Below are 20072 nucleotides of genomic sequence, written 5' to 3'. Positions count from 1 at the left end.
TTGTTGTTGGGTGGTGGTCACGGCTATCCAGACTGACAATTGGGACATTGAATGTCACCTCTCCGGTGGGGAGGGAGCCTGAGATTGTCTAAATTGGAGTCTGTTGTGGTATCTAGGCTGTAACGAACCTAACACCCCCGCTAGGGGGTCCAAACTGAGGTAAGTGGATTTAGACTCAGTATCACGGGTGGGGTGCTACACCTGGTGTGTGTATTTATACTGCGTGTCTGCCTGTGCTCCTCGTCGCGTCGTCTGTGTTCATTCCCTATGTTTCTCTATGTCTCCCTGTTCTGCCGTCCTCATCTGCCATCTCTGAGTTTCTCCCGCTGACCTTATGTTCCAGGCTTGTTTGTTAGTTTCACCCAGTTTAGGTTTATGTTCAGTCCTGCCCTCACTTCGGTAATTTCACTGTAAATAAACCTCCACTCACATCCTCCATCACCGTCTGCATCTTGGGTCCTCATTTATTCATCACACGACTGCTGCCCCGTCGTGCCATAAAGTTCACTATCAGTAACATCATAGCACCCACCCAGCTGTATAGAAACTCTGTCATGCTAGCTAGTACGCAGTACGATTTATTGTAGCTGACTGTAAAATATAAAAAGTCAGCACAACGAAAATAAACTACACCTAAACTTGGTTTATATCTGACCCAGCAGGACTGCAGGTCATAACTTCTTACCTGAAGTTCAGTTCACCTGACACTCCGACAGCGGCCGCCTCGGGTCTCTCCTCCTCCTGCCTCCCTTATACTCCCTCATCCACCCACTGCCTCTGTGGAAGCCACCAAACAACTGACTTATTTTTACACATCGGCCAGCATCTGGCCAATCCACCACCTTTCATTGTTTATGCCGTTCCAAGAAAAAAAAATCATCAGCCCGGGCAAATACCCGGTATACCTGATGGCCAGTCCACTATGGTCGTGCCAACAGTTAACCTTCCTGTGCCACAGCTGGCACGCAAACCCCTGGTTAACCTTTCGCGTGCCACAGCTGGTTGCCGACCCCTGGACTAGACTATTTAAACAATATGTTACAGATTTATGTTACAAAGAAGAAACGCCACAGAGGAGGTTCGTGGATGTAGTGAAGGAGGACATGCAGAGGGTTGGTGTGACAGACGATGCAACAATTGCCCAGTCCCACAAAGCTATGGTAAAAGCTAGCGTGAGATTGGGCTGGGTTCATTGTACTGCTGTATATGACTACCAATCCCTTCTAATTAGATTAATAAAGAGCACCACAACTGTATCTTACACAAAATTCATCCTTCACCAGGTATTTATTTGGGAAAGGAAAAAATGAACTGAAAACAGTTACTTTCTTATGAAATGAACAAAAATAAAACCCAATGTAACAATTACTGCATGGTATATAAATTAAGATTTCAAAATAAAACACCAGGCCTCCTAAGTCCTAACTCTGGTTTCAGTCATAAAACCTTATACCTTTAAAGTGGAATGGCTTTCACCTTTGAAATGCCCCAGGGTACAACTAAAACAGTTATTGTCAACTTAAACCACATTTGTACTAGTGGGCCCCCACATACACACACATTTACTTGTCCATATTAAAACCTGAAGCATAGGCCCTTTCTCTTGTTTGTACTTGCGTTCTCGTGTACTCGTGATACGTCATCAGTCGGAGACCAAGTACTGTTCCAATTCAAAGTATGCATCAAGCCGAGAACGCGAAAAAGTCCCGGATGTGTCTCGCTCCGCCGTCGCTCCGATAAATGAACGTTTCTTTAAATTATTTGAATATATATGAGTGCCTGTGTATAAATAACAAACATACACATGCTTTCAATTGTGTATTTAAGTGATCTAGGTAGCTCTGTTTTGGGAAGGTTCAGTTAACGCTAGAAATGTGTTTTGGAGTTTCTACGTCCTTTAGAATTTGTATGTGCTTTTGGAGTTTGTACGGGCTTTATCTCTAGGGGCCACTGTATATATTTTATATATAAACATACATAAATAAAACCACTTTTTTTTTTACATTAGTAATTCCTTTTGGTGCATAATTTTATATTGTTGTTAATAATAAATTAATTAAAGCAACAAAACAACCTGAAAAGCCGTCTGGGAGCCGAAAGAGCCGTCTCTTTTTAGTGAGCTGAGCTGAAAGAGCCGGTTCTCTAAAAAGAGCTGGAATTCCCATCACTAATTCTTAGGACTTAGCTTCTGTGTCAGGTCCCACAGGTTCACCTGAACCACTTGTCCCGCCCCAAAGCAGAAAAGAGTGATTTGGACTGGCTTGTTAGTCTAGCAACCAAAGACAATACAGAGTTGAGATGACTGACATTAGATTGGTAAACAAATAAGGTGAACCTATAAAACAGTCATAAATTCAATTATGTTTAATTCTTGAGTTTAATAAACAGATAATGTCTGTTAGCAGTTAATCTGTCATTACAGTTACATGCTGAAGCAGGAATACATTTGTTTAACACTCACAAATGTAGGACTTAGTCATTTCTACTTTAATTTCTCCATTTTCTACCTATTAAAGGATGACAAAATTGCATTTGGAGTCTGCTGTAGTTTTTTCTTTCAAATCCTGTTTATAAATTTGCTTTAGCCTGTGCAGCATCACAACTCAGGTGAGTTCTAAAGAACTCCTGGATCTTCTTCCACAGGTGGATCTCTGCTGCTGCGTGGGCCCTGGGCTCCCCTCCCCACACCACTGAGAAGCTAAGCATCCCATGTAAAGCAGAGGAACAGAAGGGTCCATAGGGTGGCTCCAGCAAATGTCCAGCTCCAGGATAAAAAACAGTCTCAAAGTTCTCCTTCCCATGACGCTTCAGTCTCTCCACCATCTCGTCCATGTAGGCCTTGCTGTCCCAGTTGAGGTCATCCTCTGCAGCCACAAAGAGGAACTGGCTCTTGCTCGTTCAATGGGGACGAGGCTTCCTTGTTCTTCTCTTCCAGGGGATCTTCAGTAGCATACTTGATAAGGTTTGCTCCAGACTTGGTGGTAATCACCTTGCTGTAGTCAAACATTAAGGGTGAGAGGATCTGCTGTTTCTTGTAGTAGAGGGGAGTGCCCACACTGGCACTGGTGCCATTGATCCAAACTAAGGCCTCCACACCGGGCACGAATGCAGCAAGAGAGAGCGCGATATCTGTTCCCTTTGATCTTGATATTATGCCAACTCCTTTACTGCCCGCCTGTGAAATAACACACAGAGCTCAGAAACTGGCAATTCCAAAGTATTAAAAGTTGTGACCTGCTGGGCATTTAAACTGCAACAGTTTAAAGAAAAAATGGGTGTTCTGGCACATAACTCGTAACTACACATAACTAGGACTCCCTAAAGCAGTATCTCACTTTTTGCCAAGCAATTCTTCAAAACCTGACTGATTTTTAACCAGTTCACTGCATTTCACAGACTACGCATGCAATCATTTCCCCCCTAAAAAAAAAATTTGCTTCACATTCGGTCTGAACACACAGTTACATGGGTTCTTGTAAAGTTACGCTGCTGGCTTAAGTGTCACCCACTAGACCCACCTTGGGGTGGTGGCGTAAGAAATCCACGGCTTCTTTAAAGGGGTCCAGATGTATCTCTTTCATATTTTGTCTGTCACTGAACACAGCAATCGTGAGGACCAGAAACCCTTTGTTGCCAGCAAACAGGCTCTTTTCTCAGACATGAAGGTGCCCAGATCCAGCACAGCAGGGAACGGACCTTCTCCTAGAACACAGACAACAAAAGTTTCATGTAAGTAGGTTATAATCATGCATAATGTGCAACTTTAACCTAAAGCCCTACAATAAAAGTTCCATATTCAACACTTCATCTATGTTTTCCAGTTTAAATATGAATTAAAATGTTTTTCACTCATGTATCATGATTTTGGTGTAAGTTTCATCATATAGTTTCATTACAGCCCAATTAGTGCTGTATTTTATGATCTCAGAGGTGTTCAAGACATTTTTTTTTTTATATTTAAGGGTACTTTTAAATAACTTCACAAAGTAGTACAATAAGTACTTCTACAAAGGACACAGCTGTGCAAATATGATTACAGCTAATCTGACAAGCCACCCCCTCCTCTGTCCTCCAGATGCATTTTAGGAACTGAGACATCTTTCAAGACATCTGTTATTAATCTCTGTCTCTCTTCCACAACATGTCTTCTATCCTGTCTTCCTTCTCTCACCCCAGATGGCCCCACCCCTCCCTGAGCCTGGTTCTGCTGGAGGTTCCTTCCTGTTAAAAGGCAGTTTTTCCTTCCCACTGTCGCCAAAGTTCTTGTTCATAGGGGGTCATTTGATTGTTGGGTTATTCTCTGTATGTATTATTGTAGGGTCTGCCTTACAATATAAATACTTTGAGGCGACTGTTGTTGTGATTTGGCGCTATATAAATAAAACTGAATTGAAAGTGAATCAAGAAAAGTGATGTACCCTTTGCAGAAAATATACCTTCGCCACCTGTTTAAAAAAAAAAGGGGGGGGGGGGCCGCTGTAATGATAGTGAATACTTCTAAGTGGAAAACCACATACAGTACCTGGGGGTGTAAACAAGACTCCTCGTATGTTCCCCTCTTTGATTGGGTCCCGACTGACCCCGTCTCCCATCAAAAACCTCTCGTTTGTCTCTTCTGCCAGTATCCTGCCATCCGCCTCCTGCTCATGCACAGAAAACTTCACCACGTGAGGGTTCAGAGCTTTGTTCTTGAAGAAGTACTTGTGCAAAGTGTCTGCCTTCAGTGACTGCAGCAGACCCATGGGCTGCACTCCAACGTAGCTCCCGTTGAGTGAGGGGTCTCGGTTCAGGTCGACCTCTCCGCCATCATCTGCCCTGTAAGTGGCTGAAGAGCCGACCACCACTTCTCTCTCGTCGGGTCGATGTGGCTCTGATTGTGACCACCTGCCTTGACCGCAGCCCGGCCACTTTCAGCTGAACGGGCTCATCAAACAGACACCTGGTGCTCGGCAGCAGCCTCAGCCTGACTTGGGAGGACATCTTTTCTGAAAGATCAAAGACTGAACTCCATGAATGTTCAATATTTGGACAAATGGGTCCATTGCAAGGAAAATAAAAAAGAAACATCCTTGGAATGCTTCCCACTCGACACCATCAGACTCCGATCTTTTTTTTTAACTTCAGTATATTTGAGGACGCAAGTGCTACATGCTATTGTAGATTACTGGAGTTACAGACCAGATCCAGTGTTAGGTCAAAATGTGGCACTTTTTAATGGTCCCAGCATTTTTTAAACCCTCACAACTTTTTAACACACATGAAATTTTTAAGGCGAAAATTACATTTCAGCTTTGTTACAAACGCAACTATTTACTTTAATTCAGCTGTCTACTGGGATATATCAAAAATTTTCAGTAGTAAAACTTCATAAATGTAATGCCAATGATGCAGAGAAAAAGAACAAGCAATATACACTGGGTATTTTTCCTGCTCTGATCATTCACTGGAGGCAACTCTCACAGGTGCATTTTGATGACCTTTCACATAGTTACAGGATGTGAAAGGTCATTTTTCCCTACATTCTAGCAGTCCAAAGTAATTTTCTAAAGCAGGGATTCCCAAGTGTGGGCTGGGGCCCTCTGGTGGGCTGTAAAGGTACTGCGGGTGGACCACAGTATTAAACAGAAATTCGGTTTGGAATTACTCGGAAGTATGTGTAGTTACATGTTGTTACGTCCCCCCCGAGGGGTCTAGGCATGCGAGTGAGGGGAACCAGTAACAAATGAGTCCAGAACAGAATGAAAGGAAAACAGACAGGTGTTCTTAGTAAATAACATAGTCTTTATTATAGATAATCATAACATAAGGAGCCGGCAACGCCGTATTACCAATAACATGCCAAAAAAGGTTGCAACAACAAAGAACACAACAACCAAACAAAAACTCCACACCACGAGGGAGGCACTTCCAGGGGCCCACACGCTCACCCTGTCACTAAACAGCAGCTGGCTTTACTGCTGCCAAGGCCACAAGCCCACACTACTCACGTAAAGCAGCTATACTGCTTCCACAACTCCACACTTCAGGCAGGCTACCTACACACCAAACACCCCACCCCCTGCTCACAGCTCATCCCCAGCTTATATGACCGCAGAGAGGTGATTGCTGACTGGGCCCAGGTGGTGAATGAGTCCAATGAGCAGCAGCTGTGTCCTGGGGAGAGAGAGAGCAAGAGAGAGACAGAGGGGTGGAGCAAAAGAGGAGGAGGCGGAGAGAAACACCACGCCCCACAAGGGCAGTATCAGGAGGTCCAGCTAGGGCCGTAACACCCCCTCCCATAAATACAAACCAGTAGTTTGTCACAGAATGTCCTACCCAGCTTTTAAACATATCACCTACCATGCACCATAATAACGGTTAGGCATACCTGCCGAATCTGCCAAGACCTTTTTGATGGGTTGAAAACACTGCACGGGGTTGGCTCAAGTCCCTCAACATAGTGTCCCAAATGACAGCCAAATGTTTTTTGAGCCATCACATATGGAGAACCCATCAGGCAGCTAGAAGGCCTACAGCAACACTTCTACTGACGCTTCTTTGCTATTTCATGCAAAAGGCATGCTGGTTAGCCAGAGGTGCAGGTTGAAATGGTTGTGTCACACACAATCTATCACACTGTAGGTCACCTGGACCCGAGAGACCTTCATCAGGTGGCAGATTACAGATTAGTTGATCTCTGACAGTGAACCAAAAGGACACACTGAGCAATTATGCCTCCAACTGGTGCCTAGGACTGGCAACTTTGTCGGTTTGTGAACAACAGTTCACTCTTTTGAAAGCAGATCGATTTGCTTTGAGTTTGCTTTTCAAACAGTGAGCAACCAGGTGGCCAGGTTTGTGGCAGAAGAAACAGAGCTTTGTTTTGGGCTCTTGAAACCACGCCGGTATCGGCTTTGTTAGCTGGCACACTCCTAACTCTCAAGACTGACTGGTTCTGTTTGTAGGCTCCACAATTTGCTATTAAATGGCCAGACTTGAAACAAAAAAACACTTTCGTTTTACCTTGGAATGGGACACAAGTACTTCACCCTTTGGGTACTGTCCACTATTATCATACAAGTTAATTTACTTATATAAAAAGTGAATTCAAACTGGTAGTACGAGGTGGTTAGTTTGTGATATTATTCATTACTGTGACTTAATTTTCTGCTCATGTATTTAAATTTGTATCCCTGTGGCAGGTGGGGTCACACACTGGCCTTAACATTATGCATATGATTGGGTAACAATAGCAAATTATAGCCTGAGTTGTTTGTGTTTGTTTGTTTTGTTTTCAAAGAAACATGTAAATTTCTTTTGTATTTTAATTAGAGGGAGGATTTCAGATTGGGTGGGCCCCGCTAGGTTTTCTGTTTTTTAAATGGGCTGCAGCACTCTCGACTTTGGGAGTGGCTGTTCTAAAGCATCGTTTTCTCACTGATGGCAGTTTGTTCTTGGATCCTGATGATGTCAAAGAGTGCGGATATCCTTAATAGTTGTGTGGTGGAAGATTCTGTCTGTTTTAATTTGATATGGCTGAATGGAAGGCTCCATAGCATCCAGTGGCGTGTCCAGCGGGGCACAGGCCACCCCCCCAACCAGACTGGCCACCCCAGGTGCCACCCCAAAGGCAAAACATAAATTCAATCAAATATCAAATGTACGATATGTTTTCACGGTGAAGCTCAGACATCCGAGTGTAAGTGAATGCAGCATAACTAATGACTTCATGTACGGACACGGAGGGCAGGTGTGCAATTGTTTAATTAACAAAGTCAAGACATTACAACAGCTCAACTAAAGACTTTTCTTGTTCCTCATCGGATAAATGAGGTACCATGCCAAATGCGCTCAAATGGGACCCCATTAATGGTGAGGGGCATAAAGGTGCTTTTTGAAGAGGCCAGCTGGTTCACCAGCTGACCCACTGGACGCACACCATCGGCGCATATCCAAACATGCAAAAATGCAGATGGTGGTGGCGCAAAGATACAGCGGCTCTAGTGGCTCTCCTACATTACCCGATTCACTGTGCAAGAACCTGCACATGACAATAAAACAAGCTCTAAGTTCTAAACAGTAACCCTCAGTTTGGGGTGGGTGTGTTCTTCCATCGTGCAGTGTCACGACACACTGAACATGGTCTGAACCATGGATTTCCCCTCGATATTCTTTTCCACCAGTACATATGGGGTATTTGTGAATATCCATGACTGACCCGGCCAGTGGCCAGCTGGTCTTGGACAGGGTCACGGCAGTTGTCAGAAGTTCAACAAAATCCCTTCACTGACAGACTGAAGGAAGCTCCTCAAAAATGGAGGGTCTTCAAGCTCCTCAGTGGCAGAAAGGTTTCCCGGACCCAGTGTTGTAATATTTGTTTCCCAAAAGAGTGAAATAGTGGAGAGAAATCAGGTTCTGAAACCATCCAGAAGACAAAGTCTCCAACTGTTTGTGGAAGTCCAGTTTCTCCAAATTAATCAGCGGTTGAAATGTCTCTTCATGGATGGTTTTGATTCTGTTGTTATTCACAACAAAGCCCTCAAAGCAGCATATGAAAGAAAGTCCTCTTCATTGTTGTCTCCAGCGTGTTAAAAGAGAGATCGAGCTCAGTGATGAGTTTTGAAGCGGCTGCAGGGACGTTCTCGAAGGTTTTGGCTAGAACAGTCGGAAGGAGTGTTGTTCACAGTGGTGGACACTGGTGACTGATTGACAAGCCAACTGAGATACTAACATGACAAACACAAAACATCAGAATTATTCTCCTGAGTGCCTGGCAAAACAAAAACACAAATCAAACTCAAAGCCTTTTCCTCAGATGCTGGGGTGGCCACATCTAATGAGAAAAAGGTCATGGCTACGCTTTTTTGGAGCACAGCTGCACAAAATAACAGCCTTTGGGAGCAACAAATGCATTACAGGGTAAACCCAGTACCCCAACCAGGTTAACAAGGATAAAAAAAAATCTGAACAAAGCAGGTAGTGTGGTGATTTATGTTTGAAGGATGCTTTCACTCCCTCAAAGTCACCCAGTGTTGAGAACCAAATGAGCCCAACCTCAAGTGGTGCAACCAACAACCGAACGTCAAAAGTGGAACTTGCATGTTGAGCCCAGAAACATGCAGAAAACCCAAAAGAGGCAAGACAGCACATCTTGGCCCACCAGGCAGTAACGAACACCTGGAAAGAGGAGCCCCACAGTTCAGACCCAAGGTCACTGGTAAGACAGACACCAGCCAGTTAAAGTCTAAGTTTTAATTTCCATTTTAGTAGTGTTAGGGCCGTCTAAGGGTGGCCAGACCATATATAAGGGGATCCACCCCTGCTACCCCAGCAGCACATCACACACCCGTACATTGTGATGGTAGATTTTTTTTCACAGTGTGGAATTCTAACACAAAAGGAGCGAACTATAGCCTTTCGGGGTGGACCCCAAAACAAACAAACAACAAGGAACACGTATCTAAAGGATGTACAACTGATTTATAGAAAGAATAAAACCACAATGACTGTCTTATCTCCCTTAAATAGAAAACAGGAGTAAAAGGGGTAATCAATAAAAGGCAGTCCACCCTCAAGCTCCTGTCTAAGAAACAGGTAACCCCCAGCCGGCAAGGTTGAAGGTCCATGGCGGTGGTCATCTTATATATTGTCTCCAGTCATTATCCACTCTGTATGGGCCGTCCCAGGGTGCACCAATCCGGAAGCAACTGCCACTCAATTTACATATGAGACAACTGACACAACATCGTACCATTAAACAAATGTTTTTCACCTCCTCGGTTAAAACTTCTTGGTTAGCGTCAAGCGAACTAAAACTAAATGGAACCTGGGGACAAATCAATCTAATAGAGTGAACCATAGACTGTATAAAAGATAGGACGCATTGCAACTTACTCCAACTTCAACCCGTTCAACAATAGTCCCAGCGCTTCTCTGTCAGTTTGTATGGTGCTGCAATGTTCTCAGTGGGGAAAAGGTCTGGGCTGGCTGGGTCTGGGCTGGTGCTTGCTATGCATCCCTGAGCGTGTTCTTCTTGCTGGCATCAGTAGGAAATTAGTGAAGTCCCAAGAGGTTAAAACAGAACACTGTGAAAAATGCATCGAACTGAGGTTGGACACAACTTGGATTATGGGAGGCTGCTGGACCAAAGAGAAGTAGGAGGGAGCATGTGTTTTACGAGTAGAGTACACTGTAAAAATGTAATATTGTTGTGTATGAAAATATTAAAGAGGCGAACGCAATTGTGAACAAGTTGGTTATTGAACTCGATTTAAATGTTACCAGTACTTTTTTATGCAAAAAGCGTGAAAACTCAAGTTAGTGGAGTTGTCTAACCTTAGAAAAGCTAAGTAAGCTGGAAGCGGGGCTTCTCAGGGCGGAAGGGGAAAGATGTTTTTGAAAGTGCCACGTCATAGCGTCCTCCTCCCTCTCGATCATCGCGCAGGTTCATGGTGCATTGTTATGGAATATGTTGAGGCAACCGTGGAGAGCGCAGCTCAAGAGATATTGTCATTGATGTGGATCGTTACCGGAACACTGACTTGGTGAGTAAAGTTTACTCTTAGTCAAACTGATTTTGTGGATTCTCTTAGTTTAGCACCAGGTTTATAATCTTGCTACGGTTAGTGTTAGCCTAGCGTTGCGGTCGGCCGATGGGCGTCATTGGACTTAAAAATTAACACCACGCCGGTAAAATCCGTAAAATAACTGGCGGTGATGTTTCTTGTTGATTGTTTGAAATAAAAAGTGAGATAGAGCCCAGACAAAATTCTTCGGGGGGGGTATGGGTGTGGTGTGGGGGGTATTGTCATCCTAGCCAATAACTACTACTACTAACTAGAGATACAGGTGTAACCTGAGTGCAAAAGAGTGCAGGGGGGGTTGAAAAAATACGCCAGGAGTTACTGTGCTCCCTCGGCCTTACCGCCCGGTCAGCTATCCGCGCGGGTGGATAAACCAGCTCGCCGAAATGGTGAAAGCACTTTTGCAAAATATGTGATAGTTTTGTGATAAATTAGTGGTTTTTGAGCATTACAACGCGACATTCTCCGCCTGATATCTTAAAAGGTTATTTTGTGACCAGAAAGGCCTGGGGAAAAGGAAGATCGCATTTTGTCGCTGCGGGTGTTGGAGGCCTGTGCATACTTGTAGCTGCGGCAATGGCGGGGAGCGCGGCTAAAAAACGTATTACTTTTTCTAGGTCCAAAATAACTGTTAAGTAGTTTCAGGCGAATGTAGCTGTCTGTAAAGTTCAAAGTGTCTGGTCGATTTATCAAGACATCACATATTTTGCAAAAAGCGCGGACGGTTTTGGAGACCGTCCATTTTTGTCATGGCTTTGTGGCACTTTGAATCATCTGTGGCTCATTTAATGTCGAAATCTAGCCTTATAGTTACAACATAAGCAACTCTTGTTACATAAGGGAACACCCGTTAAGGAGCAAATCATTATCCTGAAAATGTTCTGTGTTGTCTCCCGCTGCTTGCTTCTTACTGTCTTTGAGGCTCGGAACCAGCACTCCTGTTTGTTGGACATAAGACATCCAGTAAGTAGTTTGGTGTTCCAATATATTAGCACTGTCAGGCTTTATATATCATACTTAGAGATCAGCCTGTTTTACTTATTGTTTTATTTGTCCGGTGGGTTGGGGAATTGTTTTCTGTAACTGATCTGTTCCTGTCTTCCTGTTATTAGACTTGAGATTGCTGCACGATGCTGCGGCTGGTGGACTCCATTATTCACACACATGCTGTGTCAGTAACAAACCAGTTTTGATCTGCATGTCTGAAAGAGCACATCCCCAACTTAGTTGTAGAGGGCTACACTGGAGATAGATGAAGTCCTGCAAGTGTTTCTAACACAACATTGTTTTGGTGCCCAATCATTTGCACGCTTAGAAATGAAAGTTAATTGCCATGTTGCATGCCCTTTTTAAAAATGGATGCGTTCAATGAATTATTGTGGGTTGGGTGGGGTCACGGCTATCCATAACTGACAATTGGGACTTGAATGTCACCTCTCACTCCGGTGGGGAGGGAGCCTGAGATGCAAATTGGAGGCTGTTGTGGTCATCTAGGCTGTCGAACCTAACAAGCCCACCGCTAGGAGGTCCAAACTGAGGTAAGGGGATTGGACTCAGTATCAGCGGGTGGGGTGCTACCTCTGTGGTTGTGGTATTTATACTGCGGTCAGGCCTTGCCCTCGTCGCTCGTCGGTGTTCAGTCCCTATGTTGCCTATGTCTCCCTGTTCTGCCGTCCTCATCTGGCCAGCTCTGATTTCTCCGCTGCCTTATTTCCGGCTTGTTTGTTAGTTTTCACCCAGGTTTAGGTTTGTCATCCTGCCCTCACTTGCGTATTTTCACTGTAATAAACGTCCAACCCCCACCCCCACAACAAAAAAAAAAGCCCTCCATCACGTCTGCATCTGGGTCCTCGTAATTCATCACGACGACTGTGCCCCAGTCGTCCATAGTTCACGACATTACATCATGCACCCAAGCCGCTGGATAGAAACTCTGTCATGCTAGCTGGACGCAAGTCGAGTTTATTTGTAGCTGACCTGTAAATATAAAAAGTCAGCACAACGAAAATAAACGTACACCTAAAAACTTGGTTTATATCTGACCCAGCAGGACTGCAGGTCTAACTTCGTTACCTGAGTTCATTCACCTGACCTCCGACAGAGGCCGCCTCGGGTCTCTCCCTCCTCCTGCCTCCCTTATACCTCATCCCCAGCTGGCACTCCTGTGAAGCACCAAACAACTGACATGTTGTACACTCGGTCCACAGCGGGACAATCCACCACCTGTCATGTTTAGGGGGCGTCAAGACAAAAAATCAGCACCCGGGCGAATACCGGTATACCTGATGGCCAGTCCACTATGGTCGGCCAACAGTTTAACCCGTTTTCCTTGTGCACAGCTGGCCGCAACCCCTGGTTTACCTTTTCGGTGCCACAGCTGTTGCCGACCCCTGGACGTAGACTATTTAACATATGTTACGATTTATGTTACAAAGAAAACGCAACGAGGAGGTTCGTGGATGTAGTGAAGGAGACTGCAGAGTTGGTGTGACAGATGGGCAAACAATGGCCACAGTCCCACAAAGATGTAAAGCAGCGTGAGGATTGGGTGGGTTCATGTACTGCTGTTAGTGCGACCATCCATCTAATTAGATTATAAAGAGGCACCACAACCTGTATCTTCCAAACTTCATCCTTCACCAGGTACTTTATTGGGAAGGAAAAAATAGAAACTGAACAACAGTTACTTTCTTATATACATTACCAAAAAAAAACCCAATGTACATTACGCATGGTATATAAATAAGATTTTAAAATAAAACACCAGGGCCTCCTGTCCTACTCTGGTTTCCGTCATCAAACCTTATACCTTTAAAGTGGAATGGCTTTTCACCCTTTGAAAATGCCCCAGGGTACAACTAAAAACGTTATTGTCAACCTTAAAACGACATTTTGTACATGGGGGCCCCCACATACACACACATTACTTGTCCATTTAACCTGAAGCATGGGCCCTTTCTCTTGTGTTGTATTGCGTTGCTCGAGGAATCGTGATACGTCATACAGTCGGAGACGCGTAACTGTTCCAATTCAAAGTAATGCATCAGCCGAGAACGAGAAAAGTTCCGGATGTGTTGCTGCGCTCTCCGCGCTCGCTCCGATATGAACGTTTTCTGTAAATTATTGAATATATATGAGTGCCTGTGATAAATACAACAAACAATAAACATGAGTTCAATGTGTAATTTAAGGAGCTAGGTAGCTCTGTTTGGAAGTTCAGTGACCGCTAGAAATGTGTTTTGGAGTTTCTAGACTCCTTTAAGAAAATTGGTAGTGCTTGTTGGTAGGGTGTACGGGCTTTCTCTTAGGGGCCACTGTATATATTTATATTAAAAACGACATAATTAAACCACTTTTTTTTTTTTTTTACATTAGTAGTCCTTTGGCAGAAGTTTATATGGTTGTATAAGAATAAATTAATTAAACCAGACAACACAACCTGAAAAGCCGTCTGGGAGCCGAGAGCAAAGTCGCTGTTAGTGAGCCGAGCTAAAGAGCCGGTTCTCTCTAAAGAGCTGAATTCCGAATCACCGAATTCGTAGGACTTAGCGTCTGTCAGGTTCACACAGTTCAACCTGAAACCGTTACCACTTGTCCCGCCCAAGCAGAAAGAGTGGATTGGACTGGCTTGTTCGTCTAAGCACCAAAGCCAAGACAGGAGTTGAGAATGACTGACCTTAGATTTGGTACAACAAATGAGTGCACCTATAAAACATGTCAATAAATTCAATTAGGTTTAATTCTTGAGTTTATAACAGATAATGTCTGTTAGCAGTTACTCTGTCGTTACAGTTCAGGCGGAAGCAGGATACAGTGTTAACACGCACAATGTAGACTTAGCATTTCTACTGTGATTTCTTCTGGCTCCATGTTCTACCTAGGAAAGGAGGAGCAAAATCGCATTGGGAGTCGGCTGGAGTGTTTGCTGTCAAGCCTGTGTTATAAAGTTGCGTTAGCCTGTGCGAGACAACTCAGGTGAGGGCTAAAGAACTGCCGGGGATCGCTCCCACAGGTGAGCGCGACTGCTGCGGGGCGCTGGCCACCCGCACACACCTGAGAAGCTCGCATCCCGATGTAAAAGCAGAGGACAGAAGATCCATAGGGGGGCTCCACAAATGTCCCAGCTCCGGATAAAAAACGAGGCGCAAGTTCGCCGGCCCATGACGCGTCATCTCCCACGCACTCGTCCATGGTAGGCCCTGCTTGTCCGCAGTTTGAGGGCAGCCTCGCACCACAAAGAGGAAACGGCTCGTGGCCTCGGGCAAGGGGACAGGCCTGCGGGTGTTCTGCGCGGACCAGGGGATCTTCAGTAGCATACTTGGATAAGGTTTGCTCCAAACTTGGTGGTAAACACCTGGCTGTAATCCACATTAAGGGTGAGAGGATATGCTGTTTTTCTTGTAGTAGAGGGAGTGCCCACCTGGGGCACTGGTGCCATTGATCCCAAACGAAAGGCCTCCACATCCGGAGCCGAATGCAGCAAGAAGAGCGCGGAGATCTGTTCGCCTTGAGCTTGATAGGATGCCGACTCCTTTACTGCCCGCCCTGTGAGGATAACACCAGATTAAAGGTGATAAACACACACAGAGCTCAGAAAACTGGCAATTTCCAAAGTATTAATAAAAGTTGTGACCGCTGGGCATTTAAACTGCAACGTTTTAGAAGAAAATGGTGTTCTGCACAGAACTCGTAACGACAACGGAATAGGATGGGCCCTAAAGCGTATCTCACGTGTTGGGCCAGCAATGCCCTTCAAACCGGACTGGATGTGTACCAGGTTCACTGCATGTCACAGACTACGCATGCATCATATCCCACCCCAAAAAAATGTGCGTCACATGCGGTCTGAATCCAGGTTAATGGTTATTGTAAAGGTTACGGCTGCTGGCTTACGTATCACCCAACACGGGAACCCACCGTGGGGGTGGTGGCGTAAGAAATCCCGGCGTTTTAAAAGGGGTCCAGATGTATCTCTTCATATTTTTGTCTGTCACGGAACACAGCAAGCGTGAGGACTCGAGAAAAACCCGTTGTTGGCCAGCAAAACAGGCGCTTTTCTGCAGACTAAGGTGCCCAGATCCAGCACAGGCCAGGGAAAGACCTTCTCTACCGAGAACACAACAACAAAAGTTTTCTCATGTATGGTGATAGCATGCTATGTTGCAACTGGAACTAAAGCCCTACGAAGGACAAGTTCCAGATGCAACACTTCCTCTAATTTTTCCGTTTAAATATGAAGTAAAATGGTTTTTTCAAACCATGGGTATCATGATTTGGTGTAAGTTTCGATCATAAGAGTTTTCCTACAGACCAGATTGTGTGATAGGTGATGATCGCAGGGTGTTTCAGACTTTTGTCTTTATATTGAGGATCTTTTAAAGTAACTTCACGAAAAGTAGGACAATAGGACTTCTAACAAAGGACCAGCTGTGCAAATAAGTATTTGACAGCTATAGGACAGCCACCTAATCTGACAAGCCACCCCTCCCTGTCCAGCCAGGAATCAGTTGTAAGAACTGGACAGCCTTTCAAGACATCTGTTTTATCTCGGTCTCTCGTCCCAACATGTCTTCTAACCTTACTTCCTTCTCTCACCCCAGATGGCCCCCCGCCCCTCCCCGATCCTGGGTTCTCTGCTGGAGGTTCCCTTCCGTTAAAAGGCCAGGTTGTTTTTTTCCTTCCCACTGTCCCAAGTTCTTGTTCATAGGATGTCATTGTGAGTGTTGGTTTATTCTCTGTAGTATTATTTGTAAGGTTCTGCCTTACAATATAAATACTTTGAGGCGACGTGTTGTGTGATGTGGGCGCTAGTAATAAAGACTGAATTGAAGTGAATCAAAGAAGTGATGGTACCATTTGCAGAAATTAACATTTCGCCACCTGTTTAAAAAAAAAAGAGGGGGGCCCGCTGTAATGAGAGTGAATACTTATAGTGGAAACCACATACATAACCTTGGGGTGTAAAACACGACTCTCGTATGTTCACCCTTTATTGGGTCCCGACTGACCCCCGTCTCCCTCAACAAACCTCTCTCGTTTGTCCTCTCTGCCATATCCTGCCATCCGCCTCGCTGCTCATGCACAGAGAACTTCACTCACGTGAGGGTTCAAGCTTTGGTGTCTTGAAGAAGTACTTGTGCAAAGTTCTGCCTTCAGTGACTGCAGCAACCCTGGGCTTGCACTCCAACTAGCTACCCTTGATGAGGGGTCGCGGTCAGTCGACTCTCGCGCCAGCATCTGCCCTTAAAAGTGGCTGAAGAGCCGATGAGCACCCTTCTCTCTCTAGTCGATGTGGCTCTGTGGTGACCACCTGTTCCCCACCCCCCCCCCCCACCCCCCCCCCACCCCCCCCCCCCCCAACCCACCCCCCCGCCCCCCCCCCCCCACCCCCCCCCACCCTTGAGGGGGACCCGCAGCCCGGCCACTTTTCAGCTGAACGGCCTCGATCAAACGACACCGGTGCTCGGCAGCACCTCAGCCTGAATTGGGAGACATCTTGCTGAAAGATCAAGACTGAACTCCATGAATGTCAATAGTTGACATGGGGTCCTTGCAAGGAGAAATAAAAAAAACGTTCTTGAATCTTCACACTCGACACCCATGCAGAATCATCGTTTTTTTTTTTTAACTTCATTATATTTGAGAAACCGTGCGAACAGTGCTATGTAGTTATGGAGTTACAAGACCATAATACAGTGTTAGGTCAAGATGTGGCACTTTTATGCTCCCATCTTCTGTTTGTGTTTGACACTCATTCTTCTTATTTTCTACCTTGTTTGTTGTTTTTTTTTCTTTTCTGCCAGAGTTCTGATCTTGCATCTGAAGAGGTTTGGATTTACACAAACCTACAACATTCAGAAGGTGGATGACCCCGTCAGGCTGCAGAGGGGACTTGGTGGTGTCATCCAATCAGGTAAAAAACAGACTGCAGAACGTCTCAGGCTACGTCCACACTAGCCCGGATAGATTTGAAAAACTCCGTGTCCACACTAGCGTTTTCAGTCATTTTCAAATAGTTGTGCGTCTGCATTGAAACGGCCGAAAACGCTTACGTTCCAGTCCTGCGCATGCGCAAAAGTGAGTGAGAATTACAGATTTTGAAGAAAAGCTATCCGGAGCATGTACAAACTGATATTAATCTTTTTAGGGCTGTCAAAGTTGAGCGCAATCAAAACAACTGCTGTATAATGCACTCGGCTTATCTTTGTTTAATTGCTCACATGACTGCATCACATGACTAAAATGCGTCATCGTTTTAGAAAGTCTGCGTTTTCGAGTGTCCACACTGCGACGGGACAACTCCGTTTTGAAATGTATGCGTTTTCGAGAGCGTTTCAAGATGCTGTGTTTTTCTTGAGGAAAACGCCGTCTCAGTGTGGACGGGAGGTCGAAGCGGAGAGAAAACGATGTGTTTTCAAACGAAAACGCATTAGTGTGGACGTGGCCTCAGCAAATCAGCTTAATTATGGCACTGATGTGAGACTTTATGAAACTAACACTCTTTGGATTTGTTCCTTCTCAGGGTGGTGGCTGTTATAGTCTTGTCAGCATCATCGGTCATTATGGAGGCACAGAGGCAGGTAAAACAACAGACTTGTGACAAACAGAAAATGAAAACTTGCTACTTTTCAGTGAAGGACTCACACACAAAAGCTTTTGATGTTCTAAGAAGCGCTAAGTCAAAATCACTGTTTGCTTGAATCAGTTGACTTCCAGAAGTTGGATTCATTTGTCTTAATGTGATTTCAGGACACTACATCTGTAGTTCTGTCCATCCTGAGGAGAGTCAGCACTCTACATCAGATCGCTGGCTCACCTATAATGACGCACAGGTGCTCCATACAACTGGATCTGCAGTTTGTGAGGAACAGCAGCAGTCGGCCTACATCCTGTTTTACAAGAGAAACGTAAGAAGACACAGCATCTCATCCTGAAGTGAGAGAATTTTTAAATGTCCTGTTACCTTGTTAACCAGTTTTGTCTTCATTCTCAGTTCTGAAACAGGAAATGGAAGGAAGGAAGGAAGTTAAGGTCATCATCATGCTGAGAAGGAAAAGCAGTCGTCCCAGCCCACCATCGCACACTGGAGGACAAGTATAGGTAAGTATTGCCCTCAGGAGGAAGGGTCCTCCCAGAGAGCCTGGTCCTCCCAAGATTTCTTCCTCCAGGAGGGAGTTTTTTCTTGCCACCGTCGCCCCACATTCACTGGTCTCATCAGCAGGGACATTTTTAACCTCCTAAGACCTGAACTTTCATGGCATGCATTTTTAATTTCTCTGTGCCATTTGGGTTGATTGGGACCTGATGAATGTAAAAACAAAGACATCAGATTCGGACCATCTTTTTTTTGTTTCTCAAAAGAATGAGATCCACATATGAGGACATTCATTTTAGATTTCGATTGAACAGTGGCAGTGTAATGTCCTCCCTCATAAGTGGATATCAGGTTTTTGAAGACAACCCAAAATGTTATGTCCACATATGTGGACACCAGGTCCTAGGAGGTTAAAACAAAATCTACTAGAGATCGTCCTTTTCTGGACCAGTGTTTGGCTTGCTCTCTGGAAACAACAAATTAGTGCTGTCAGTGTTAACGTCATTTTACCTAATGACGTTTACGCTGACAGCACTAATTTGTTGTTATTATTAATTTATTTGTAAAATAAATAAAATAAAAACAAAGAAATGATTTAATTCTTTATTTTATTTTGTTTGATTAAAATCAAAATAACAACAAAAACAAAAATAACTAATAAAAAAATATTAAAAGTATTCAGCAGTGTTTTGTGAAATTTGTAATGAGCCTTAGTTAAGTTGATGTCACAGAAGTTTCTGAATCATTTAGATTGTTCAACAAACTGATTCACTCAGGTAAAGATGGTAAGCTGGAGCAATGGTACCCTTGGAGTTCAGTTTAAGTTTTCAGACAAATATTCCCTCGATCAGTTGCAGCTTCTGCTTTTAAATAAATGATTTAGCTGCAAATGTTTAGCTGCAGGTAGCAAAGTCCATAAGTGACAACATTTCCACTGCAGTCTCTCCAGAAATGGCTTATAAAATGTTGACCAAATTAGACATTTATCCTTGGATCATTGACAACCCTGTAGGGTGAAAATCTTTCATTGTACCTTTTATAACATTTTAACAAGTTGCTGTCTCCTGCTGCAAGTTTCCTGTTTTGGCTGAACTTCATCAGCTCAAAAAAACTCACCGTGCTGTGGTGTACTAAGTGACCTCATGTAGAGGACACACTGAAGGCAGGTTTGCAATGTTTAATTAACAAAGTCAAGATCAGTTAACAACAGCTGAACTAAAGACTTTCTTTTTCTCATCGATAAAATGAGGTCCATGCCAATGCGCTCAAATGGGACCTCCATTAATGGTGAGGGGCATAAAGGTGCTTTTTGAATGACCAGCTGGTTCACCAGCTGACACCACTGGACGCACACCATCGGCGCATATCCAAACATGCAAAAAATGCAAGATGGTGGTGCGCACAGATACAGCGGC

General features: G+C 44.5%; 1 protein-coding gene, 1 long non-coding RNA gene and 1 pseudogene across 4 annotated transcripts in view; 2 read left to right on the top strand and 1 right to left on the bottom strand.

Moving 5' to 3' along the window:
* Positions 1-19151, top strand: part of LOC120739810 (ubiquitin carboxyl-terminal hydrolase 29-like) — a 35846-nt gene extending 16695 nt beyond the window's left edge. For all 3 annotated transcript variants that reach the window (XM_040041710.1, XM_040041711.1, XM_040041709.1), the window contains 3 exons: positions 18085-18142; positions 18312-18469; positions 18556-19151. In XM_040041710.1, coding sequence (XP_039897644.1) covers positions 18085-18142; positions 18312-18469; positions 18556-18561 — 222 coding nt within the window. In that variant the 3' untranslated portion in view covers positions 18562-19151. The remainder of the gene's footprint in view (positions 1-18084; positions 18143-18311; positions 18470-18555) is intronic.
* On the top strand, positions 6-15042 carry LOC120739818. The gene is made up of 3 exons (XR_005697289.1): positions 6-105; positions 1509-1513; positions 15033-15042. It is a non-coding gene; the product is annotated as an uncharacterized LOC120739818 (long non-coding RNA).
* LOC120739813 lies at positions 2350-5023 on the bottom strand (annotated as a pseudogene).
* Positions 19152-20072: the final 921 nt, after the last annotated feature.

The sequence above is a fragment of the Simochromis diagramma genome, unplaced genomic scaffold (genome assembly GCF_900408965.1).
Source record: "Simochromis diagramma unplaced genomic scaffold, fSimDia1.1 OVJJ01000304.1, whole genome shotgun sequence".
In the NCBI taxonomy this organism is placed as follows: Eukaryota; Metazoa; Chordata; class Actinopteri; order Cichliformes; family Cichlidae; genus Simochromis; species Simochromis diagramma.
This window is presented reverse-complemented; position numbering and strand designations above follow the sequence as displayed.